Below are 24,144 nucleotides of genomic sequence, written 5' to 3'. Positions count from 1 at the left end.
GCGGAGGCCAGTTCAGTAAGCACTTGATGAAACTCCTGCGGGCCTCCTGCGCTTCCTCGTTCCTATCGCCCATCCTCTGCAGCTGACAATTCCTCCCTCCACATGAAGACCACACACGGAAGATGAGTCACAGGAGACAATGACACTGCAAAGAAGGCAAACTAAAGAGGACGCCGCGAACCACGAACCGCGAACCGCGAGCCACGGGCAAGAAAGCCACGCAGAACCGTGAAGAACAGAGAGCCTGGGGGTGGGGGGTCCCCCTTCACCTCGGAAACCTTCCACAGCCGGGGGGAGGGGGCACTCTCCGGGCCTAGGTTTCCCAGAGAAGCATGGGAAGTGCCATAGCATGGGGCTTTACGTTTTCAGATGCTGGTCTGGATTTTGCAAGGTGTAGACGCTTGAGAGGGAGCACTAGAAGGGGGCCTGGTTCTTGTCCCCGGCAGATCCTAACCAGGCATCTCACCCGAGGGCCTGTGGGGGAGGGGCTGCTGCAAGAATGCAGGAAGGCGGTGGGTGCACGGGAGGGGGGCACCAATGAACTGTACTAGGAGCAAAGCAAAACAAAATCCTGAGAAGTGGTTTATTATATGACTTCGGAGTGGACAGGGGCATTGGTCGCAAGCAGTGGTCAGCAGGCACCCGTGCCCGCCCCGCCTCCCCTCTACCGCTGCCAATCCCCACATCTGGCCTTTTCCAAGGCTTTTCCGAGTGAGACCTGTCCCAGATGTCCAGGAACCCAATGGGGCAGTGGCATTGCCAAGCAGAGCCATTTGATTTTCGGTCTGAGACCTGGATTTAAAGTGGGAGGAGGGTGGGGGGAGAGTACGGAGGTGCATGTGGGGGGGGGGTGCATCTAGGGAGGGCAGAACAGGTTCTCAATCTGATAATTTCCTGGCCACTGCACCTCCACCTTTTCCAGTAAGGAGCTCAGGCCAGCCCAGGCCTAGTGGGTCCCCGAGGGGCTGAGCTCACCTGAGCTGCTGTGACTCAGCTCAGCCCTGGTAATGGTGGGTGGAAGGTAAAGAGCTCCTGCCTTCCCCTCCCCGCTGCCCTTCCCTCTATTCCTCCTTCTCTGCCTTCCCTGCAACCAGCCAGTGACACTGCCCCCTCCCAGGGCCCCATTCCTCCCCCACTGCCTGGGTTTCCTTTAACAGAGGGTGTGAATCTCATGGTCAAATTCATGCTAAGAAGTGCATTGCAGGAGCCAAGGCACACGCATTTTGAATTTTGAAAATATGCTTGTAGAGATAACCCCGGGGTTGGGGGGGAGATGCTTTCTAGTGGTCCGAAGATCTAATGTATGCAGGCAGGTCCAGGCTGCATGGAGCCGGGTCTGGGCAGTGGCAGGGTTCTGAACTAGAACAAGAGAGCCCTCAGTGAATGCTCTCCCTCTTGACTCTCATTCCTGACACCTTGTTTTTGGCACTGAGTGGACCCAAACCCACCAAGTGGGGGAAATATCTTGAGATTTACTGGGAGGCATTCTGACAGACTCTATGTCACTAGACGCCCACCTGTAGACCTATGTGGGCCCCAAGGGGGACATGTCCACCTCAGCTTCTCTTCCAATTTTTTTTTTTTTAAGATTTTAATTTGAGAGAGAGAGAACACACAAGCGGGAGGAGTGGCTGAGGGAGAAGCAGGCTCCCCGCTGAGCAGGGAAGCCCCACACGAGGCTCAAGACTCGATCCCCGGACCCCGGGATCATGACCTGACAGACTCTTCACTGACTGAGCCACCCAGGCGCCCCTGTTCCGGACTTTTTTCTTCCCCTTCCTGCCCCATCATGGGGCTCACTTGTCAGAATTCTGGTTCAGAAATCAGATGACGTTCTGGGAAAAGGAACCTAGAGAGTAATGAGCTGGGGGGTGGGGGGAAAGACTATTTACTTCCTCTCTTCAAGTGAGCTGCGTCCCTTAAGGGCTCAGTGTATCTGCGGTGACTCATTCGCTCTGATGTGGCAGCATGTGGCAGCTACTGCCCTCAACGGCTCTGCTGCTTCTAGGTGAGTCAGGGTCTCTCGGGCTCAGAGAGAAGCACCCGATGCCCTGGGTTCAGCAGAGCCCACTTTTCAGGCCGGGGGTGGGACCCCTACCCACGTGTAGAGCGCTCGATCGAGCTCCCAGGACAAACCACTGGGGAGCTAGAGATGAGAACGCAGGCTCTGATTTGGGCATAACCAGGAAGCAAAGGGGGACTGGGAGGTCTCTGTTACTTCACCCTGCTGGGGCTCAGTTTCCCTATCTGCAAATTGAAGACTATGGACCAGAGAGATGGTCCCTAAGTTCTGTCTCTTCTGTTCTGACATCCCAGGGTTCGCCTCTAAGGCTTCTGATTTCCACCCTTTTGGGAGTACTTGGGTTCAGGTGGTGTCTCTGGCTTGATTCAGGGGAATTCAGTCTGTACCCTTGTTTTGGGAGTTTGAATAGGGACTAAGGAGGAAGGGAGTGGTGTTGAAAGCAGGGATGCGGGTGACCGACAGGACAGGAGGTGTAGACACTGGCAACGAGAAGGCAGTCAGCGGGGAAGCTAGCCACCCTGTGTACCTTAATTCTTGGCGACACGGGACTCCCAGGGCAGGGGCTGGCCAGGGAACTTGGAGTCCTGCCACACTCCAGCCACCCTCATCTCCACTTCTGCTCAGTATTGTTTCCACTCTTTTGTCTTGCAGTTTCTGCCGGCGCGCAAGCTGGTGAGTTGGCTTTGTGGTCTTGTGTGGATCGAGTGAGGCACACAGTGCGTGACAGCCACCGGGTGTTGGGAAATGTGCACCGCGTGGGAAACTGTTGGTGCAGGGGTGTCGGGTCCCTTCCCCAGTACAGTCGGGCTTGGCCCTAGGCTTCTCTGGCTAATTTTCCTCTGCATAATGAGAGGCCAGAAATGGGGCTAAGTGCCTTGAAGCCAAGATGCTGTAAGTCTGAGTCACCACCCACCAACTGTGGGTTTGGGATGGGCTGGCTCTGGCCCTGAGCCTCCCCAGGGGTGCCAGTGTAGGGCCTGCTCCCCTCCCTGCCCTAACCCACCTCCTCCTGGCTCCTCAGCAGACCTCCCAAAGGCTGTGGTGGTCCTGGAACCTCCATGGAATAGGATCCTCACGTTGGACAGTGTGACTCTGAAGTGCCAGGGGGCCCAGTCCCCTGGGGACGATTCCACCCAGTGGCTGCACAATGGGACCCTCATCTCAAGTCAGACCAGCTATTTCATCAAAGCCGCCAGCGTTGAAAACAGTGGCGAGTACAGGTGCCGGACGGACCTCTCCGAACTCAGTGACCCCGTGCAGTTGGAAGTCCACGTGGGTGAGTGGGCGAAGGGGGAGAGGGGAGGCTCACCCACAAAGGGTGAAAGCAGAAGACTTGAGAAGACCCAGGTCTGCAGGGCACAGTCCCAGCGGCCACCGTCCACATAGAATGTACCCAATAGAATGCGTCTCCTGAGGGACAGGCCGTGCCGTTAGCACCACTAATATTTATTGAATAAGTTAATGAATCTGTTTTTGTGACCTCCACCTCCTTCTGACTCTCAGCCGTACAATGCCCTAGGTGGCCCTCCAAACCCTTCCGAACGGCCTAGGGTCCTATCTCCCCTCTCTCCCCATCAGTGCCACACGCAAACTGAAACTTCAGCATAAATCTCCTAGTGGGATAGAAACGTGTTCAGCCCGCCCACGGGTCATGGAACGGAAGTCTTAAGCATTGCTGACAGAATGCGGGCATCAGAAGCAGGTGAGGGGAGGATGCCAGAGGCAGGGATGTGTCCTGCTGTCCCTGGAACCCCACCACCTGGCCTTGTACGTGCAGTGTCACCTCGCAAGCCTGACGCTACCTCAGTGACTGCCTCAGTTGCACGATGTGTGCGGGTGGAAGGAGCCTGGAGGGGAAGGAGGGCTATCGGAGGTGGGCTTGCAAAGAGTTCACGGAACTGGGCTTCTGAAGCTGATCTCTGTGGCTCCTTAGCCGCTGCCTGCCACGTGGCTGACACGGTCTTCATGCTACAGAGTTACGGGGGGAACATGTGTTCTCTAGCTAGGTGAGAAGTGGCCACCTTAGACCAAATATAAGGGGGAATTACCAACAGGAAGCAATAGAAAAGTCAAGCCTGAGAGCTGTTAGCTTGCCGCGGATTTCGATCTAGAAGCTGGCTTTGGAAGTCCCATTGATGAGGACTGTACTAAACTGTGACCACGAGCATTAACTTTGCCAGGAAGAACTTTCGATCATCTTTTAAGGCTCATTTCACTTAGCTCCTCCTCTGAGAAGTCCTCTCTATTCCACTCTCTTTGGCCCAGAGGCCTTTGTTCTTAGCCTGTTATAGCTCATTGCGTTGGAATGATTTCTGTGTCTGTGTTTTTCTATGTTGGGTCTACAGATTCTTTGAGGTTAGGGATCCGGTGTCTTCGTCATCGGGTATCCCCGGACGGCACAACACCTGGAACATAGCGAGCGCTCGGTCAAAGCTGCGCTGAATGGATGTACGTACGGACAGATTAGAGCAGGAGTGCTCCCCCAAAGGCACCAGACTCCATATATGTATTCTTATAACGTGATCTTATGATAACAATGATTCATCTCTCTGCTGAAAAAGTAAGTGCATATATGGGCACACGGCCTTTTTGGATAAATAGCTCTTCATAAGTAATCAAGGTTACCTTCTGTTTGGCAGACCTCCCTAGTAGAGAATTTTCGGGTCTACCAATTTTGTTTAGCATAAGGTAGTAGATTTTTTAGATTATGGGAAGTTTTATTGTTCTGTTCTTATTACAGACGTCATTCGGGTTCAATTGCTAAAATATAGAAAAGTAAAAGGGAGAAAATTAAGATAACCTCTAGTCCTCAGAGAAAAGCCCTGCTAATATGTAAGCACATTTTCTTTTTTTTTCTGTGCTTATCTGCTTTTTATATTCTGTCTTTTTAACTCACCATTATCTCGTGAATGTTTTCTTGTGTCATTTAAAAATTTATCTGCAATATCATCTTTAATTATTTCGGTCAGCCTCCTGACCGTGACTTCCTGTTCCCTCCCTGTGAAATCTGATTACTTGACAAGACAGTTGTGAGAACAAGTATCCTGGTGATATAAGAATTTTCTGTCTTGAAGACTTTGCTCAGTGATAAAGATGGCCTCGCTGAGGCCCTGGAGCCCTTCAGAAAGCACCAGCCACCATGAGCGCTACCGTCATGCCCTTCTTTCCCGTCCTTGACTTTTATTGCGAGTTCTGCTTCACAGTGTCTGTAGCCACTCCAGTGGCGACCCAGTGACCTTATTCCTGACTGGCTGCAAGAGTCTGTCAATATTCCCTCAACTGTCTATTCCTTCTGAAGTCTACCTTTCCTTTGTTGTTGTTGGGTTTTTTTAAGGATTTTATTTATTTATTTGAGAGAGAGAGAGAGCACAAGCACGGAGAGCAGCAGGCAGAGGGAGAGGGAGAAGCAGACTCCCCACCGAGCAGGGATCCCAAGGTGGGGCTGGATCCCAGGATCCCAGGATCATGACCTGAGCGGAAGGCAGACGCTTCACCAACTGAGCCACCCAGGCGCCCCTCTACCTTTCCTTTAAGGGAACAAATCATCATTTCTTTTTTAGGATTTAAATTATTTATTTATTTAATTATTGAGAGAAAGAAAGGGAGCGCATGCATGGGGGGAGGGGCAGAGGAAGAGGGAGAGAGAGAATCTCCAGCTGACTCCATGCTCAGCATGGAGCCCGATGTGGGGCTCTGTCCCACGACCCAGAGGTCATGGCCTGAGCCAGATGCAAGAGTCAGACGCTCAACCCGCACGCCCAGGTGCCCCACAAACCATCATTTTCAAATGCAATTTATTCTTTGACTTAGAACTTACAGTGGCTGTTTATTATCTGCCACAGCAAAATCCCAGCGTAGCCCTAAGGACCCAGCAGATGGCTTCCCACCTACCTCTTCCCTTAGTCCCTCTGCTCTACCCTTATGGTTTGATCTGCGTGTCCCTCTTCCCCATTAGACAAAAAGGCTTGGTGGGCCGTGAGTTCTCTTGCGGGGCCCAGGTGGCTTCTTCCCCAAGGGAGCTCTGCAGGGATGGCTCCCAGGCTGGCTCTCCATGACGCCCCAGGATCTGGGTGGTGAGCGTCCCCTTCCCAAGGTCTTTGCTCTGGTTGCTGAAGCCTCCTGGGCCTGTGCTGTCTGTGTCTTTCAGGCTGGCTGCTGCTCCAGGCCCCTCGGCAGGTGTTCCAGGAGGGGGAGCCCCTGCAGCTGACATGCCACAGCTGGCAGAACAGGCCCATACGGAACGTCCAATTTTTCCAGAACGGAAGAAGCAGGAAGTTTTCTTATACAGATTCTGAGTTCCACATTCCAGCAGCAGCAAGCAAACACAGCGGCTCCTACTTCTGCAGGGCGCTTATCGGGAAGAAAAACGAGTCTTCAGAAGCTGTGGACATCATCATTCAAGGTAAGAGCTGTGCAGCCCTCAAGGGTCCAGAACCCCCTGGGCATGGAGTCTGCATTCACACTGTGAAGATGAGTGGAGAGGAGAATCTGGACTATTCCGCAGGCTTCTTTACAAGGGGTTCTGAGGGGTGTCATTGACTCCATGTATGAACAGAAGCCACATTTCCTGCCCCATAAACACACCCGTCCTTCCTTACCCCAGTCAAACTATGCCCACAATGTTATGTGTCCCTACAGTGCTCACCCGTCTTCACCTGCCCTCCTTTCCTCTCCAAGCCTCAAGTCTCAGCCAAAAGCCAACCTGGTGGGCGTCCCTCACTTCCTCACAGAGAGGGCATAGAAACCGAGTCTTGGCTCTGCTGCTCATTAATCATGTGACAGTGGGTAAACCATTAGTCTCTCTGAATCTCAAGTTCCTCTTCTGTAACAAGATGAGTTGACGTTTATTGGGCACCGCTCCGCGTGCTCCTTTCCATGCACCCACTTTGACCATCAATCACAGTTGCCCCTCACAGCAACCTACGAGGTTATAGGTAGTATTGAGTCTACTTTACAGATGGAGCAACTGTAACTGAGGGGAGCGGGGGTTGTTAATGTGTCTTTAAGATCACACCGAGGATTCAAAGACCTTTATATTTATTTAAGAATTGGACAGATGCCAAATTTCTGCCTTAACAAGTATCATTTTTCTCATCCCTCTGCTTCTCCCATTAGGTCCAGCAGTTCCATCCACCTCAACATCCCTTCTACATTGGCCCCAAATCCCTTTCTCCCTGGTGATGGCACTTCTATTTGCAGTGGACACGGGGCTGTATTTTGCTGTGCAGAGAGACCTTCACAGCTCAATGGGGGCCTGGAAAAACAGCAAAGTCTCCTGGAGTCAGGGCCCTTAGGACAAATGGAGGTAGTAAAAGCAGCACCTCTGAGCCTCTTTCTGGATTCACAACCCCATCATCCTCAACAGGCAGCTCTGGGAGCAGCAGGAAAACCACACCTCAGGATCTAGGCTGAGGGTCATCCACTCAACTCCATTTCTCTTGGTCTCTGCTGGAAAGGAAGGATCTGTGATCTCTAGGGGCCACCCATGAAACCCCAGTGAGTAGACACAGTACTCAGAATTGAAGTCTCAGAGCTACCCAGATACTTCCTCTGCACAGCTGTCTGTCACAGCAAAACCACAATGCAATCTCTGGATGGTGACCCAATGTATGAACTTGTTCTTAAATACCAGGATAAGTAGATAAGAGAATTATGGCCGAGGGCCAGCTGGGTAGTGGTCTACACCTGTTGCTGCAGGGCTGGTTGCCTTTCAGGCACCCTAAAACCCCTTCTAGACAGATTGTGGGGGGTATCAAGGGTCTAGGGGAGACAGCAAAACCAGTGAGGGGAGTGGCTAAGAGAGAACAAGGCAGTCCAGGACGGACCAGGGGAGACCCCTCCCTGGGCTATCTTCCTAGAACGTGAGTGGTGGTGTCGGTCACAGAAAAATCACAGGGGTGATGTAGAATTGGTTTTTCGGGGGATCCCCTGTCAGAACTGGGATGGTGTGTGAGTATTTAATGATGAACGCTCTTGAGGTCATGAGTAGCGAATGTTCCCAGAAGGCGGTTGGGGATTGGAGGGTCTTGGAAAAGAAAACGCAGAACAAACTCTCCGTCCGTAGGAAAGGGACCACATTGCTGGCCCAGATTAAGCTCATTGAACAGAGATCTCTCTGGGTCCGAACTGAGAAAGCATGGCAGGGAAGAGTCAACAACAGCTGCTCGGGAGGCAATGGGCAGGAGGTGAGGACATTTGCAGGCCAGGATAGCAGGCATCAGAGAGAGGAGATGCGGGGACTATCGCCAGCTTTCTGCTTCAGTATTTAATATGCTCCAGCTGCAGCTGCACATCCTTCATCCAACAAATGCTGGATGAGCGGTCCTAAACGTGCTCGACTCTGCTGAGTTAAACCGGGAACATTTGAAATCCCTTGGCCTGTCAGTGACGATGGAGTGGGGGTCGGGTCACGAGTGTTGCTTATGGAAGAAAGCTTAGCTGTCTCTTTCTGTACTGGAAGCTTTAAACAGAACATTTCTTGATTCCAATAAAGCATTGAACAAGATCTCGCATGCTGCTCTCAGGAGATGAAAAAACCATGATGATAAGACCTGAATGTTTGTAAAATCCATTTTTCCTCCTGTTGTCCGAAAATCTACCAGGGATGAGTCTGGGTAACAAAATCATATCCACACAGCTCACATGAATCAACCCGTTGCAGACTCACCAGTCTTGCTGAGGCAACTGGGTAAAAGGGACTTTTACAGGTGGTGTGGGATGGGAGGGTGGGTGGCTGTTAGAGTTAGTTCCGAGCAGGTGGTGGGCAGGAGAAGGCACCCCCAGGAAGGAGATAGGGGCCTGCACAGAGGTATGGGGTCAGCCTCGTTCGTTGTGTCTGTCAGTTACGAGCTATATGCCAACATGATTCGAGCCTGATGTCTGAATATTAAATGAGATCCAGACATGAGGCAAGCGCATCGGGAAACCCCAGACATTCAGCTCACATCTAGGGGGCCTGGGCGGCTCAGTCCGTTGGGTGTCTGCCTTCCGCTCAGGTCATGATCCAGGAGTCCAGGATCAGGGGGTGGGGGGAGGCTCTTCTTCTCCCTCTGCCCCTCACCCCGCTCTCATGCTTGCGCTCTCTCTTTCTTGCAAATAAACAAATAAATACAATCTTCAACTCACATCTATTTAGTACCTATGATGCCCGGAGCTTGGGTTCAGGTGCTGAAGATAGATGAACCCGGCGGAGTCGTTCCTGCAGGAGCATGCATTCTGGGGAGAAAAGCCCCGAGGAGAGAACGGAGAACAGTCTGCAGAGAACGGGCTCAGTTTCGTGGTGGTGGAGGAGGAGTGAGAGTTTGCCAGGCAAAGGGGACGGACACTGAAGGTCTGTGGGCAAAGATTCAAAAGCCAGAGTAGGACTCAAGCAAGTAGTTCAGCTGCTTTCCAGGGTAAAGAGCCAGCGAGGGCGAGGAGCCAGGTCAGGGCCGGATCCTGAAAGGCACTGCTGCCCAAGCTAAGGAGAGCCCCGCCGGCCAAGCAAGCCATTGAGGGATTTTAAGAACAAGTTTTCATTTTAGGAAGGCTCTCTGGCAGCTACGTGGAGGAAGGAAGGGAGAGGGGAGCTGAAGACAGGAACCCCCCTGGAAAGCTGGGTGGTTACCGCAGTAACCCAAGGCGGAAGCGGTGAGGAAGTAAAAGGCAGCGAGGCCGGAGAGGAAGGCGCCTCCTGAAAAGGTATTCAGAAGGCCGACTCCAGACACGGGTAACCGGTAGGACTCAGCATGACTAAGGGCCCGGTTCCGGACACGCCTGTTTCAGGAGTTCGGAAATCCAAGCACAGAGGCAAGGCAGGCACAGAGGTGCTAACGAATTCATCTCTGGCTTATCAGCACTTGCCTCCTCTGGTCGGCAACCATTTTTAAAACATCAGTTTCATGGGGCAGTTTTCGTAGGACCTAAGTCAAGCCGCTAAAAGGCTTGCTGCCACCTGCGGCGCAGACCATGCAGACCGATGGCCCGGGCGCCCGGCGGGAGGGTGGGTGAGAGCCGGACCGAGTCAAGACCTCCGCGGCTTCCGCGTCCCAGGGGGCCACACCCTGGGGTTCAAAACGCTCAAATCCCGTCCCTGGGTGGGCTCGAACCACCAACCTTTCGGTTAACAGCCGAACGCGCTAACCGATTGCGCCACAGAGACAGGCGAAAGCTGTTGCTTCTGCCAAGTCAGTTCACGGCAGAGAACGTTCGCACAGCTTCCTCCTGCGCCCCCAAACGGGGCGGGGGCTGGCGCGGGCGCCCGTGGGGCGGTCCCCTTGCGGCGCCCCGGGCGGCCCGAGTGAAGCAGGGTTTCTCCCTCGGCGCTGGCACCTGCTTCGACCTGGGACGGGCCTCAGTGTTCCCCCAGACGAGGCCGAACAGCCGAGCAGCCGAGGTCTCCGGGGAAGCCAAACGAAGGCTCTCTGCGGGCTCGCGAGTTCACTTGTTTTTGCTCCTGGAAGTACAGTCCACTTTTTTTTCTTTTTTCTTTTTTTGGCTGATCTAACAATTTATGTGTTCGTGTCAGCTCGTTATTGTGAGTATTTAAAACACGGCATCACGGGTCCGATCCTGCCGGGCAGAATGAAATGTTTAAGCAACGGAGCCTAATAGACCAATACGAATCTCCAGCCCCCCCACCAGCGTGTTAGGCACCCGGACAGAACACGGAGTTTATAAATGCCGGGAACTTAAGGACTTAAGCCCTGAAATAGCCGAATCTAAATATCCGAGGGCAGAGGCCGCGCATCCAACATCATCAGCCCGGGGATCGCGGCCAGGGCTGGGCCTCCTCTCCTCTCCTGCCTGGACGGAAGCTCCTCTCGGTTCTTGGCCCATTTCGCCGCCACAGGCACACCTACCCCCTCTACCACCGTTCTTTGCCGCACCCAGGCACCCACAGTGTGTGGCTGGTCGGGGGGACCCCTCCCCAGCCTCCACCCAGAACCTGCTCTTCCTTCTGCACCACCGTCCGCTACTTAGTGGGCTCCAGTGTAGGTGCAGGTCAGAGTTCCCAGTGCCGTTGGGTGGAATCTGTGTACAACGAATACAGATAAGGGCAGGTGCAAGTGTGTGTGTGTGTGTGTGTGTGTGTGTGTGTGTGTGCGCGCGCGCGCGCGCGCGCATCTCAGAAAACTTCGCCAAATGATCTCTGCATTGAGACTACCTTTGTTTTTTTTACACTTTAAAAGTTTGTTTTTAAATGTTCTTTTTAAAATTATGGTGAGGCTAGGTGATAGTTGTGGCTGTGGTTGTCTTATAAATTTCCTAACTTACCAAAATAAAAAGCTGGCAACTCTATATCGACCACCAACATTTTACTCGTCTGTGAAGTGCAAGTTTGGGAACAAGTTCGCTCACCTTCACCTCTTTTATTGCGTTGGCAGCAGGAATTAAAAATTACTTTCCAGTTTATTCTAAATACGCATGTTTCCTGCACTTCCCTTTGTGTGTACACATAAGAGCAGTCCAAAGGAAAGAAAAAAACAAAAACAAAAACAAAAACAAAACTGAGGCATGAAAAAGAAAGTACAAAATGGGATGGTGAAATAAATCCAAATATGTCAGTAATCACAATATATAGACATGGAGAAAATTTGCCAGTTAAAGTGGATTTTTTAAAAATAGATTTTATCCTGTTTTAGAAAAATGACATTAAAACATTAAACAAAAAACCAGAAAGATTGAATGAAAAAGAATGGAAAAAAGATATGCCAGGAATACTCCAACAAAAAGAAAGTTGGCATATAGCTATATAGTATCAGACAGAATAAAGTTTAAGAAATGATACATCACAAGGGATGGAGACGGTCGCGAGATGATAATAAAAGATTATGCTTATGATGAACATATAATAATTCTAAAAACATATGTATTAATAAAATAACATGAAAATATAAGAGCAGGAATTATTTGACCTACAAGGGAAAATTGACAAATTTAATTACAGTGAATATTCAAATTCTGTGGTGAGGGAATTCAACATACTACTTTCAGCATTCGACTGGTCAAGCAGAGAAAAAAAAATTAAGCATAGGAACACAATAAACTTGGTTTAATATATATTTACAACTCAGCAACCAATGATTTTTGGTTATACATTCTTCTCAAATGAATATAGAACATTTACAAAAATTGGCTCTGTATGAGGCCATAAAACAAGTCTTAACGTATATCATGGAATCGGAACTATATAGAACACATTCTTTGAACATAATGCAATTTAACTCAAAAATCAATTTAAAACCCTCATATATGTGGAAAATTTAAAACCCATGCTTTTTAAATACCTCATGAATCAAAGAGAAATTGAATGGAAACTGAAAAATACTTAGATTGAGTAGTAATAAAAATATAACACACCCAAATCTTGGATTGTTCAAAGTTTTACATGTGCACTAGGGAAAAGGAACACTCCACCAACCTTCAGTGTTTAGCATATGTATTAAACAGTGTTTTCTGTTACAAAAAAAACCCAAAAACAAAACACAACAACAACAGACAACTTTTGGAATGCAATTAATCCTGTTACAAGGAGGGAAAAGTACAGGCAGTTACATTCTGATTGGTCAGGGCCATACCAGCTAACTCCCCTCAAAAAGAGTCATCTTCTAGGGTCTGCTTTGGCTCTCCCTAGACACCCCAGAAAGTCAGTCCCCATACCACTGCTGGCCAACTCTAGGAAACTCTACATGGGCCCTGCCCAGAGGCCACTCAATGCCTCCCGACCAGCAGGTCCAATTTAAGCCAACCTACTTCGAGTCCTGGTTATAGGTGCCTGTCCCTGTTTGTCTCCCAGGACAGGGCCACCTGGACCCCGATCCACTTAACAAGAGCCCAGGGACAGTTTGGCCCCCCAAGACCGTGGCTGCCCACTACCACTCAGTACTACTCTGTAGTCACCCTTGTTTGTGGCCACTTGTGAGAACTGAAGCCTCCACCCAACCTTGGTACCAAGAGTTAGGAAATAACAGACAGCAGGTCACACTGACAGCATCAGCCAGGTGTTGAGGCCTCTGCTGGCACTGGTGGCCGTCCTGTGGTAGGAGGGAGGCTGTGAGGCAGCCTGGACCATGGGGGAAAGGTGGGGTGCAAGGGTGACTGAGGGGCAGCCGCCCCTTTTCCCCATCTGCATTGTATTTTACCTTCAATTCATGGGACAAGGTTGTCTTTTTTTAAACCCCAAACATCCTCCCACCATTAATAATTGTTTTAGTAATAAAAAAGATAATGAATGCTTACTCATTGCCAACCACCATTCTAAACATTTATTAACTCATTTGAGAATTATAATTATCATCATTATCCCTTTTTACATATGAGGAAATGGAGACAGAGAGCCAGGATTCAAACACAGGCAGCACAACAGAGTCCCCACCTCATAACAGTATTATGTGTGTTGCCTCAGCCAGGCTGAGTGGCTGTGGTCAACCTAGTTACACATATCATTCCAATAAATGATTGTTGTGTAATAGAGAAAACAGATGTATAAAACCCCCAGACAATAGTTTTTTTAAGATTTTATGTATTTATTTATTTAAAGTGTGAGAGGGGAGGGGGGCAGAGGGAGAGTGAGAGAAAGAATCCCACGCAGACTCCAAGATGGAGTCAAAACTGTCTTGGAAATTAGAGTGGGACATCACTCACAGAGCTGAATATCAAAAACATGAGCAAGAAAAGACAAGAAGGGACAGCAGCATAAAAGAATGTAAGCCATTGACTCCTGGTCATTCACAACATCCAAGAGGAAGCTTGATATCTTCTGGTTTCACCACTGTCTTATGGATCCGAGCTGGGAGTGGAGTCGAGTATGTCCCAGACTTTGTGTTTTGCTTTGTTTGAGAGGGAGGGATGGGTGCGTAGCCGTCAATGATGTCATTTCAAATCAGTGGTTGAGGGGCGGGCTATTCAATGAATGAAATGGAGAACGCTCAGGTGAAGGGTTGGGAATGGAGCTATAGACTTACCCCATGTTATATCTCAAAATAATTTCAAAAAGAATTAAAGGGATAATGCCAAAAAGCAAAAGGAAACAAAGTTACTATAAGAAAATAAAGGCAAAAACTGATCAGATATTGGGGTGGGAAGGAGTTTTCTATGTATGAAAACAAGTTTAAAAACTACCAGGGGAAGTATTTGACCACATAAAAATTAGAAATTTCTGAAGTTCAAAAACATTATGAATAAAATTAAAAAGCAATTTCACTTTCCATCACGGTGGAGGAGCTTGCATGGGGCTAACCACTCCATAGATAACAATTATAAACTCTAGACAAAATATTTTTTAAAAAATCTGTAAGGCACTGGATAGCAATCAAATCAGATTGAAAATAAAGAGCATTCAATCCCGGAAAGAAGGAATCGCTGTGGGTAAGATCCTCATCCTGACAGCACTCGCCAGGAAACGAGACTTGGGCACTTAAATGATGCAGAAAACTAGTCTCATACCCACGCATTGATTGAGGTAGGGCCCAGGGCTTCCAGACTGGCTGGAAATTGAAGTCAGACCCGAAAGAGATAGTCTCATTCCGGAAAACCAAATCTGCAAATCAAGCTGTCTTATCTTTGGCTCACCCTTGAACTGAGCGTGTACGGAGCACAGATTTCACAGAGGTCATGGTGAAAGTAAGCGCTGGGGGCGAAAGAGTACCCAGCAGAGATTTCAAGAGCTGCCCCACCAGAAGAGCCAGAAAAACACTGCGGCAACAAAAATGCTCAAAAACAGGAGATTCATTAAAGAAATGATGATGTGGCCACTTAATATAGCACAACGAAGCCATTAAAATAACGTTTTAGACTAACATTTAATGAATTTAGAAACAGTCACATTTTAAAGTAAACAGTCAAGTAGATTAAAAAACGATATGCACAATGTGATTCCAGCTTTGCATTTAAAAAAATGCCCAAGAGATAAACACACAGCAAAATATCAATAGGGATTTCCTGGGTGATGGAAATACGGATGCCTCTTCTTTCTTTGTGGTTTGCTTATCTCCCATGTTTTCTACAACGACTATATCTTCCTCTTATATTCAGGAAAGATAGTATCTTTTAAAGCATGAGCGTACACTGTGTGCCAGCTGCGAGTGCAGGGCACAACTTCGAAGGACTTTAGCCCCAAAGGGTCTCAAAACTGCTTCTCCACGTTACAGGTGAAGAAACCGAAGCCCAGAGAAAAAGGGCTTGGGCTAAAGCAAACAGCCGCCTAGTGATGAAAGGACAGGTATGCTGATTGTCAGACTAGAGCCCATTTCTGTTTGCTCACCTTGGTTGTCGTAAGGCAGCAGAAAGAACGGGAACTTTTGAGAACGTGGGCTGGCCACAGCTGGATAGCGATATACCCCGGAGAAAGAAAGGAGGAGCGCCTGGTAAGACGTGGGTGTGGGGGACGGCAAGAAGGAGAGTGAAAATTTGGAATACAAGGCTCAAGGTAGAGCCTGGATCCTGGAATTCTCTTCCAGTGGCAGCAAGAAATCATGGGGATGGAAGAAGTTAAACCTAGTGGCAGGCCTCTTCGGCGGTCCATTAGGTGGAAACTTGTTTGCAGGGTTAAGAACCAGGGTCAAAATAACCGCACCCACCAGTTCTCCTGCCCATCATCCAGCAAACAAATTCACATGTGACAACCATAATCATGGGGAGAACCTAAAATTATCGAGGAATACCTTTTGTTTCTGAAGTAAGCGAGAATGTAGAGCAAGGAAGAGACAAAAAGATGCCTTATGTCTCCCCGTCGGGGAATCGAACCCCGGTCTCCCGCGTGACAGGCGGGGATACTCACCACTATACTAACGAGGAAAACCGCAGGTTGCCGTCAAAAATCTTTCTTTAGGAAGTTACTTCAAAGTTGCCGGGCCAATTTCTTCCGTGAAAGAAGGTTGAGTGCTGGCAACACTGTGCCTTTACTGCCTCGACAGGCACGTTACAATCGACAAGATGAGAGCCCCACGTGTAATTTAAAATTTCTTGCAGCCACATTAAAAAGAAACATGTAATAATTTTACTACTACATCTTATGTAACCCAAGATTTCCAAAATATTGTTTCAACATGTAGCTAATATAAAAAGATTTTTTTTTCGTACTTAGTTTTCAAACCAGTATGTATTGTACACTCACAGCACTTTTCATCTCGGGCGTTAAATTTTCATTTGCAAACTTGATCCGTACTTAGATTTCATAATGTTTACAGTTGAAAAAGTGGATTCATATATCCAAGTTGCTCCGACCGTAAACTTTCTCCAGAAGCTAAACTGAGCATCTTTTTAAAATGTTCCATTTATTGACTTCAAATAATGGATCTGCTTACTGACGTAGACCTGCAAGTGCGGTTCCCCGCAGGGCCCCGGCGAGGACATCTCGCACCTGCACGCCGGCCGGAGAGACTCGGAACCCAGACGGGTTGGTTCCTCTGCAGGTGGAAGCGCTTAAAGGCAGGCGGGAAGGAAACGCAGAGAGGAAAGCGGTCAGAGGCGAACTCCGCCCAAACGCAGCTGGGCGGGGAAAGGGGTTCTTCAGCGACAGACCAGCGGGGCGAGAAAAAGCAGCGCCCGCAGTTCCTAGTTTGGGCCCAGGCTTTAAAAAAAGCAACCCCGAGCACTCTTCCTGGAAAAAGTATAGTTTGCGTTGGCCGGGAATCGAACCCGGGTCAACTGCTTGGAAGGCAGCTATGCTCACCACTATACCACCAACGCCGATGTTGTAAGTTCTCAAAATTTCATATATAAGGAAAGTAAAGGCCGCAAATTTTTCTCACCCTGGTGTTCTATGATCCTGAGGCACACGGAGCCTTCCCTTCGCGAGGATGGAGCCCGATCTTACTCCTAGCCCGTCACCCAGCCACGGAGGCCGGGGAGGGGGGGCGGGGGGGGGAGGGTTCGCGGAGCACCGCGGGAAAGCCGAAGCCTCGCACGGCCCGGAGATTTTCACCTCCGCCTGCTCTGATCCGCACTTCCAGCTCCGCCGCCTGCGCGCCCCAGCGCTGGATCCGCCGGGTGTGGGATTCGGTACCGGCGATTTGGGGCTGAGGGTGCAAGGGAGACCGGCCGGAAAAGGCGCCAGGAAAAATGGATCTTTACAGTTTAGGATGGTGAAGTAGGAAGGAGGAGTCAGAGACAGTTTTATCCTCCGTACTTTGCCAAGGACCCCAGGGAGAGTTCTGGTTTTATTTAAAACGATAAACGCAGCATCGCTATAACGTGACGTCATGAAACAGCACTGTGGGGTAATCTGAAAGTGAAATAAGAAAACGCTGGGTTTCCGTGTCAGGATGGCCGAGCGGTCTAAGGCGCTGCGTTCAGGTCGCAGTCTCCCCTGGAGGCGTGGGTTCGAATCCCACTTCTGACAAAACACTGACTTTTTGTTCTGTGGGTGTTTTGTTTTTAACGATTTTATTTATTTATTCAACAGAGATAGAGACAGCCAGCGAGAGAGGGAACACAAGCAGGGGGAGTGGGAAAGGAAGAAGCAGGCTCATAGCGGAGGAGCCTGATGTGGGGTGTGGGGTTTTTTTTTAACCTTTTTTTCCACCAACAAATACAATTGAATTCATGGAGAAAGGAGTATTGATTAAGCGACACCTTTTTGTCCTGCGTATCTATATATGAATATTATGCTTCACTGTGAATACGGGACTGAATCTATTTTTTTCTATATTGTACGCAGGAGACTGGTTTTTGAAAACAGGAAGCAGTTGAGATCTATACCTAACTATGAAAAAAATATTTTGAGCCCTTTCTAATGTGCCCAGCACACTAGGGCAGGCAGATATCAAAGTCTCCTCCGACTGAACAAGGCAAAGCTCTCAGATCCTTTCATTTACTAACTTGGCCGGAGTCTTCTAATGCTCAGACAATAGTGTCAAACTTTGGGAGGCCACACATTTCCCACCATCTTGCCTGACCCACTCCTGCTGTTGCAGGGTGGACTGGGGAGACCCCTGGGCCCGGAGGCCTCTGCCCAGCCAGTCCCTCGGATGTGACTGGAAGCTCTCAGTCTTATGGCAAGAGAGAAATTCAAGGAGAGACCAGACGGTGGTTGAGTTTATTTAAAGAGAGTACATTCTAGAGATATGAGAGCCAGAGTGCTCAAGGGAGAGCTGGGCCTAGGGTTTGGGTCTCTATCTTTTATTGACAGTTGTTAACCAGAGGGTAGAGTATTTATTAGTTGGGGAGGAGATTTCCTTTGGACAACGTTTCCGGCCTTTTCTCCCTTACGTGGTCAGTCTCAGACCTTCTTTGTCTTGGGCCTGTCTGGTTTGATCTGACTTTCTTGTGGCTTTAGTTTTAGAATGCTACCAGGCTAGATATCTGACTTTCCTGATAGCTGACCCTCAGTCTTTTGCTGGCATCCAGGCACTGGGTTAAAACCTAACCAGCTGCTGATTCTAACACCACCACCAATTCTAATTCGGTAGGTTTGCTGGGTCACCAAAACCCAGGAAAGGAAGTCAACAGAACGAATCAGGAAAAGTAATACAGAGGAAAGGTAAACCTGGGGAGTATGTTGTTTCAAGAGCTACTTTTTCCTGAAGATCACAAGTAAGATGCTTTCGGAACTGGTTATGAAAAAAAATCCTGTGGCCCTTCTGGGAGGAGGATAGAATTGTCAAGATGAAGAGGCTGAATGCGTGAGGTTCACAAGCGTGAGGATGGTGAGGATGGAAGGATCTTCAGGTCAGTTAGGGAAAGTTTGCCAAACAAACTGCATTCTTTGTTCTTTATTAGACCTTGACCTTGGGAAGTCTGCCTGCAGTATAAGGTATCCAGAGTTGTTGGGAGGCTTAGGTGAGAGCCTGGGTGTTTATTAGAAATGCAGATTGCAGGCCGCACCTCAGACCTACCAAATCTGAAATTTGTAAGATCTCCAGGTGATGCACGTCTATATGAAAGCTTGAGAAGCCCTGGTCTGTCTAATTTAGGTGCCTTTGCACAGGTTGACCTTGAACTTGGAATATCCTTTCCCTTGCTTCTCACCAAGGCACTCAGTATCAGCTGAGCCCTCACATATGTCAGACAATGTGATTAGAACACAAGATCAAAAGTTAAATTAAAAACTGTGTCTAAATGAAAGACAACGACAACACATTCGTAAGAGAGACGGGTAAAAAAATAAAGTTGACCTTAACCACATGATCAAGGTGAACATCACCAGGGACTCGTCCTGTTGCCATCACATACCCCCGATCAAATACGTGGAGACGGGCACTTCACCCAGTGGCCTTCTCAAAAACCTCAGTCTAATGAAAAGCATCAGATAAACCCAAATTGAAGGACAATCTGCCAAATACCTGATAGGTACTCTTGAAAATGCCTAACCTAATTGCACTTTCGACCTCTCCCAGAAATATAGTCTTAACCAGTCAGTCAGGGATGTTCTAGTCAGCACCAATGAGGTATTCCCTCACACGGGTCCTCTCCATCCCCCAAAGGAAGAGTAGGTAAGACACCCCCCCCCCTTACTCCTAAGGGAAGGTGACCTTGTCTGGAACAATCCTTTCTTTTCTTTTGCTAACAACTTCCTTGCCCCACCCTTCTTCCTATAAAAACCTTCCATTTTGAACAGGGCCTTGGAGCTCCCCTTTACTTGCTAGATGGGATAGTGCCCAATTCTTGAATCACTTACTCAAGCCAATGAGACCTGCAGATTGACTCAGTTGAGATTTTGTTCTTTAAAGACGCCTATTATATAAGAAACAGTCCCCAAAGACAAAACCGTTAACAACAGTCACTTAAAAGTAGATGAAGTAGTGTGTTTAAATCCTTCTATGGAAAAATAGATACAACACAAATGAGAGGGTCTGAAATGTTTTCACAACTAAGCACAAGAGAACTTTCCTTCTTAGACTCTATATGTGATTTTAAAGAGGGAATGAGATATATGTTGTTGAAATGCTAAGAAACTATGTAAACCCTGCGAGTGTTATGAATAGGCAGTTAGCTAGGTTCCAACAGGAGACCCGGAAGCCAGCAACAAGGAAGCCACGGCCGCTATGGGAAGGTCAGAGGCCCTCCACAAGAAGCCAGATCAAACCAGACAGGCCCAAGATGGTGGATGCCATGACAGGAAACCCCTGACCAAATAAGTAAGAAAAAGCTCGAAACCTTGCTTCCTGCCCCAAGTAATAAATATTCTGTCCCCTGGTTAACAGCTGTGAATAAAAGATAGAAACCCAAACCTACACTCAGGGCTCCTGGGTGGGCACTCTCTCTCTCTCTCTCTCTCTCTCCCCTCCTCCCTCCCTCACTTGGCCACTCTCATATCTGCTCTCATATCTCAAGAGTGTACTTTTCACTTTAATAAACTTTCCCACTTTTGTCACTTATCCACTGTGCTGTGTTGTCTGCCCTTGAATTCATTCTCGCAACAAGGCCAAGAACCTTCGTTGACTTCTTGGGGTCTGGCTGGGTCGAGGCCCCAGGGCCCGCGGTCTCCCCAGTTCACCAGGCAACACAAGAACCATCATTCCTCTTGAGAAGTACAAACAGGTTGGGTGGTCCATGTTGGAGGAAATTCAGGAAAGGGAAAGTGTACTGTAGAATGTGTATGCAATGTCCTCTTTGGGGGGACAGTTTCCTTCAATGTGAAACCAGGATGTCCAGGATGTAGGCAGGAGGCAGGAAAAGAGAGCAGTTAAAAATGTGAAATGACAGGTACAGGAGGAGTGGGTTGTTTCTGCAACCCCCTCTCCGCCCACAAGAGACAACCCTTAGCTACTGTTAACGTAGCCTAGCTTAGCCAAGCCCACCTGCATTTCTGAGATAAAAATGCGTCTTCCATTGTTCATAGGAGAGATAGTGTGAACTGGGTTAACTGGGAACTAACTCATGCAAGTCTATCCTTGCTCTCATAGTGTCATTTACTCAACTGGCAGTACAATGGAGCCTGAGAAGACCTCCCAGCTTCAGTCGTTTGCTATAAAAAGCACATACTCATTTAGTGAATCATGTAAATAATACAGTAAAAGATACACTTTTCTCTCAGGGCTCAGCATCCAACTGTGTTCTACAGGAATAACATATCCAATTTCACAACATCTGGGGGAAGTTCTGATGATAAGTAGAGCTGTGGTCAGTTTGTGAGGTGACAATGTGCAGGCTCTAGAATCAGGCAGGACAGGATTCTCAGTTCCAAGCCACCCCCCCTCCCACACACACACTGAATAGCTATGTGACCTTGAGTAAAGTGTTTAACCTCTCTGGACCTCGGAATCCTCTTCCAAAAGAGCTACTACCCTGTGATGTTGCTGTGGGGATTAAATTAGATTTATGCATGTTAGGTACCTGCTACATAGTTGACACTCAACTAAGAGAAATAGTAATAGCTACTATTCGTTCTCATATGCTGTATGCCTAACATTCTTCGTCACTTCTTACGTATATTAATTAATTGAACCCTCTTGGCAATCTTGAGATAGGTCCTATTTCATCATCCCCCCCCCCAATAGAAAGTGAGACCGAGCCTCAGAGAGTTTAATTTGCACCATATATAAAGGAACAGAGCTGAAAACCTAAGCAGTCTGTTTCCAATATTATCGTTATTATTATTATTACTATTATTACTATCATCATCATCATCATCACCCATCAGCAGAAACCAGATGGGCCCATGCTTTTTCTCTCACACACATAAGATCAACAGTGACTTTCATCACACCGCTCGATGTACTCTCTCCAGAGTCGGGAGAAACTACATTTCCAGGGTCCAGGACTGGAGCTTGTTCTCTAAAAGAACAATGGACAAGGTCACTTGATTAGAGACAGCTACTTAGCATATAAACAATTTCTCAGGGTATTAGGACACTAGACCAACTAGAATCCCAATACAGGATTTTTTAATCTTAGGGTCACACAGGGGAACCTTGCCGGGACTTAAAGTTTCTCTCCTTTCTCCACTTTTCCAACTCTATCGCCCTAACTTTTCCAGCCAATAACTCACAGCTCTCTCCCGTCAGCCCTCAGATTTTACTACTGCCTCAACGTGTCTGCCTGAAACTCTCCTTACCCTGTTTCCGTCTGTGGAAATCACATACACAGGCTTGTGAGTTCTGTTCATATCCCTCCTTCAATAGTGACCCCAACATCGTCTGCTTCTGAAAGCCTTGCCTCTTTATGTATTTAATTGGTTGGAATGAAAACTAAGAAAGAGTTTTAAAACTTTACTTAGATCTGTCTTTCACAAAATCCTTATATATTAACAAAATTCATATATGCAAGTAACAAAAGAAAAAGTGGGTAAAAGCGATGTTGAAGCGCCACACAAATGTTAATAATAATTACTTCTGGGGGCACCTGGGTGGCTCAGTCAGTTGAGCGTCTGCCCTTGGCTCAGGTCATGATCTCAAGGTCCTGGGATCGAGCCCTGTGTGGGGCTCTCCACTGAGGGGAGATCCTGCTTCTCCCTCTCCTTCTGCCCCTCCCCCTGCTAGTTCTCTTTCTCTCTCAAATAAAGAAAATCTTTAATAATAACAATAATTACTGCTGCCTGTCTGAAATGGGAGAAGAGGATTTTAAAAAGTGCAATCACACGGACCTCAGTTATACAACACACTGAGAAGAAAGCTCCCTGCTTGGGAGGAAGATTCCCCTCCTCTCCCATTCCAGCAGTTCACTGCGGGGTCACAGAAGTCTAGAGGGCACACAAGCCCAGCCCTGACCGGCACAGAGAACTTGTCAGGAGGGGCCATGCAATCCACCTCCTTCATGCTGGGCTGGCACTGGGGGCTCCTGGCCAGCTTCAGCCCCACAACGACTACCCCCAGGGCCACGAGGGTCTCCATAGGGCCTAGAGAAGGTGAGGTGACAGATTTGCTCCGGCTCCCTCTCTGACACTCACACTCCTCCTCTGCCTGCTGGGTGTGCTCCAGCCAGGCAAGAACTCCCTGTCACTTGTCTTGTACCCTGTGCCTGTCCTCTTTGGAAATCTTGTCCCTAAGGCGTTCTGCTTGCACCAAGCCCTGCACATGGAAGACACTGGCCTCTAGGGAGTTCTTGGCAACCACTCCCTCTGGGCCTCATCCTCAGCCTTGTGCTACTCAGCCTCCCAAACCATCCTCTCACGGTCCTCTTTGCTCAGCCGGCCCTTGTTGGGGATGGTGATCTTGTTAGCCTTCTCTGGGCTCCCGTCAGTGGCTGCACACTCAGGATGCCATTGGCATCAATGTCAAAGGTCACCTTGATCTGGGGGACTCCACGTGCAGTAAGAGGGATACCAATTGGCTCAAAGTGCCCCAGCATGTCTCTGGTCATGGCCCCCTCACTCTCATACACCTGGGTCAGGACCCCAGGCTGGTTGTCTGAGTAGGTGGTGAAAGTCTGGGTCTTGTTTGGTGGGGATGGTGGCATTCCTCTGGATCAGCGTGGTCATCTCCCCACATGCTGTCTCCAGCCCCAGGGACAGGTGAGCCAGGTCCAGCAGCAGGAGATCCTGCACTTTCTCACACTCGTCTCCGATCAATACAGCCACCTGCACAGCAACCCCCGCCCTCCATAGCCACAGCCTCATCGGGGTTCATGCTCTTGTTCAGCTCCCTACCCCCAAAGAAGTCCCGTAGCAGCTTCTGCACCTTGCAGATGCGGGCGGAGCAGCCCACTAGGGCAATGTCATGGATCTGGCCTTCTCCACCCAGTCCAAGGCGCTGCAGAAAAGAACCAAGCCCAGTTCCTCAAAGCAGGCTCCAGTGATGGACGTGTTGAAGTCCACGCCCTCAAACAGGGACTGATCTCCGGGGTGGCCTGGGTGCAAGAGGTCGGAGTGCGCGCGGCGCTCTCACAGGCTGTGCGAAGCCTGCGCAGGGTCTGCTTGTTCCCGCTCATGTTCTCCCCGTGCTTCTCACGGAAGTCCTTCATGAAGTGGCTCACCAACCTGTCGCCGAAGTTCTCTCCGCCCGGGCGAGCGTCTCCAGCCTCAGGCACCTTGAAGACACCGGCGTCCACAGCGGGGACCCTTACGTCGAAGGTGCGCCCACCCAGGTCGAAAACGAGCACGTTTGGCTCCCTGGCGCCCCGCGTGTCAGCCGGTTGGCGAGGGAGGTTGATGATCCGCAGCCGGTTGCGCCCCGCGATGGCACCCGCGTCATTGGTGGGCTGGCGCTGCGGAGTCGTTGAGGCAGGCGGGCACGGCGATCGCGGCGTGCCCCCCCCCCCCG

The 24,144-nt window shown here is 49.1% G+C and overlaps 2 protein-coding genes, 2 long non-coding RNA genes and 4 other non-coding genes across 18 annotated transcripts in view; 2 read left to right on the top strand and 6 right to left on the bottom strand.

Moving 5' to 3' along the window:
- Nucleotides 1-2,685, bottom strand: part of LOC103658251 — a 32,915-nt gene extending 30,230 nt beyond the window's left edge. For all 7 annotated transcript variants that reach the window (XR_005836267.1, XR_005836273.1, XR_005836270.1 and 4 more), the window contains exon 1: nucleotides 2,550-2,685. This is a non-coding gene — a long non-coding RNA (uncharacterized LOC103658251). The remainder of the gene's footprint in view (nucleotides 1-2,549) is intronic.
- LOC103658250 (low affinity immunoglobulin gamma Fc region receptor III-B) lies at nucleotides 1,868-8,528 on the top strand. 3 transcript variants are annotated; one of them, XM_040635959.1, is made up of 5 exons: nucleotides 1,868-2,008; nucleotides 2,675-2,695; nucleotides 3,045-3,299; nucleotides 6,171-6,425; nucleotides 7,104-7,239. In XM_040635959.1, exons 1-5 carry the CDS (start codon nucleotides 1,969-1,971, stop codon nucleotides 7,136-7,138), a joined length of 606 nt encoding a protein of 201 aa, XP_040491893.1. In that variant the 5' UTR covers nucleotides 1,868-1,968; the 3' UTR covers nucleotides 7,139-7,239. The 3 variants fall into 3 exon arrangements, with proteins under 3 accessions (XP_040491893.1, XP_008683951.1, XP_008683952.1); XM_008685729.2 differs by having other exon boundaries at nucleotides 1,869-2,008; nucleotides 7,139-8,528; XM_008685730.2 differs by having other exon boundaries at nucleotides 1,870-2,008; nucleotides 3,048-3,299; nucleotides 7,139-8,528.
- A 566-nt stretch (nucleotides 8,529-9,094) lies between these two features.
- LOC103658252 lies at nucleotides 9,095-17,372 on the bottom strand. 3 transcript variants are annotated; one of them, XR_005836274.1, is made up of 3 exons: nucleotides 15,783-17,372; nucleotides 15,267-15,366; nucleotides 9,095-13,905 (listed from the first exon to the last, which is right to left on the bottom strand). It is a non-coding gene; the product is annotated as an uncharacterized LOC103658252 (long non-coding RNA). The 3 variants fall into 3 exon arrangements; XR_567107.2 differs by lacking the exon at nucleotides 15,267-15,366 and having other exon boundaries at nucleotides 15,783-15,966; nucleotides 16,085-17,357; XR_567106.2 differs by lacking the exon at nucleotides 15,267-15,366 and having other exon boundaries at nucleotides 15,783-15,966; nucleotides 16,119-17,354.
- Nucleotides 10,090-10,163, bottom strand: TRNAN-GUU. The gene has a single exon. It is a non-coding gene; the product is annotated as a tRNA-Asn (tRNA).
- On the bottom strand, nucleotides 15,728-15,799 carry TRNAD-GUC. Its single transcript has one exon. It is a non-coding gene; the product is annotated as a tRNA-Asp (tRNA).
- Nucleotides 16,622-16,693, bottom strand: TRNAG-UCC. Its single transcript has one exon. It is a non-coding gene; the product is annotated as a tRNA-Gly (tRNA).
- Nucleotides 17,263-17,345, top strand: TRNAL-CAG. Its single transcript has one exon. It is a non-coding gene; the product is annotated as a tRNA-Leu (tRNA).
- A 5,010-nt stretch (nucleotides 17,373-22,382) lies between the features above and the next one.
- The window catches only part of HSPA6 (heat shock protein family A (Hsp70) member 6), a 3,057-nt gene continuing 1,295 nt past the window's right edge, over nucleotides 22,383-24,144 (bottom strand). The window contains 9 exon segments of the mRNA XM_040634484.1: nucleotides 22,383-22,821; nucleotides 22,824-23,000; nucleotides 23,003-23,131; nucleotides 23,134-23,317; nucleotides 23,319-23,483; nucleotides 23,485-23,612; nucleotides 23,615-23,716; nucleotides 23,719-24,091; nucleotides 24,093-24,144. The exon segment at nucleotides 24,093-24,144 is cut by the window's right edge and continues 193 nt beyond it. Coding sequence (XP_040490418.1) covers nucleotides 22,670-22,821; nucleotides 22,824-23,000; nucleotides 23,003-23,131; nucleotides 23,134-23,317; nucleotides 23,319-23,483; nucleotides 23,485-23,612; nucleotides 23,615-23,716; nucleotides 23,719-24,091; nucleotides 24,093-24,144 — 1,462 coding nt within the window. The 3' untranslated portion in view covers nucleotides 22,383-22,669.

This window comes from Ursus maritimus, unplaced genomic scaffold (genome assembly GCF_017311325.1).
Source record: "Ursus maritimus isolate PB19 unplaced genomic scaffold, ASM1731132v1 scaffold_2, whole genome shotgun sequence".
Taxonomy (NCBI): Eukaryota; Metazoa; Chordata; class Mammalia; order Carnivora; family Ursidae; genus Ursus; species Ursus maritimus.
This window is presented reverse-complemented; position numbering and strand designations above follow the sequence as displayed.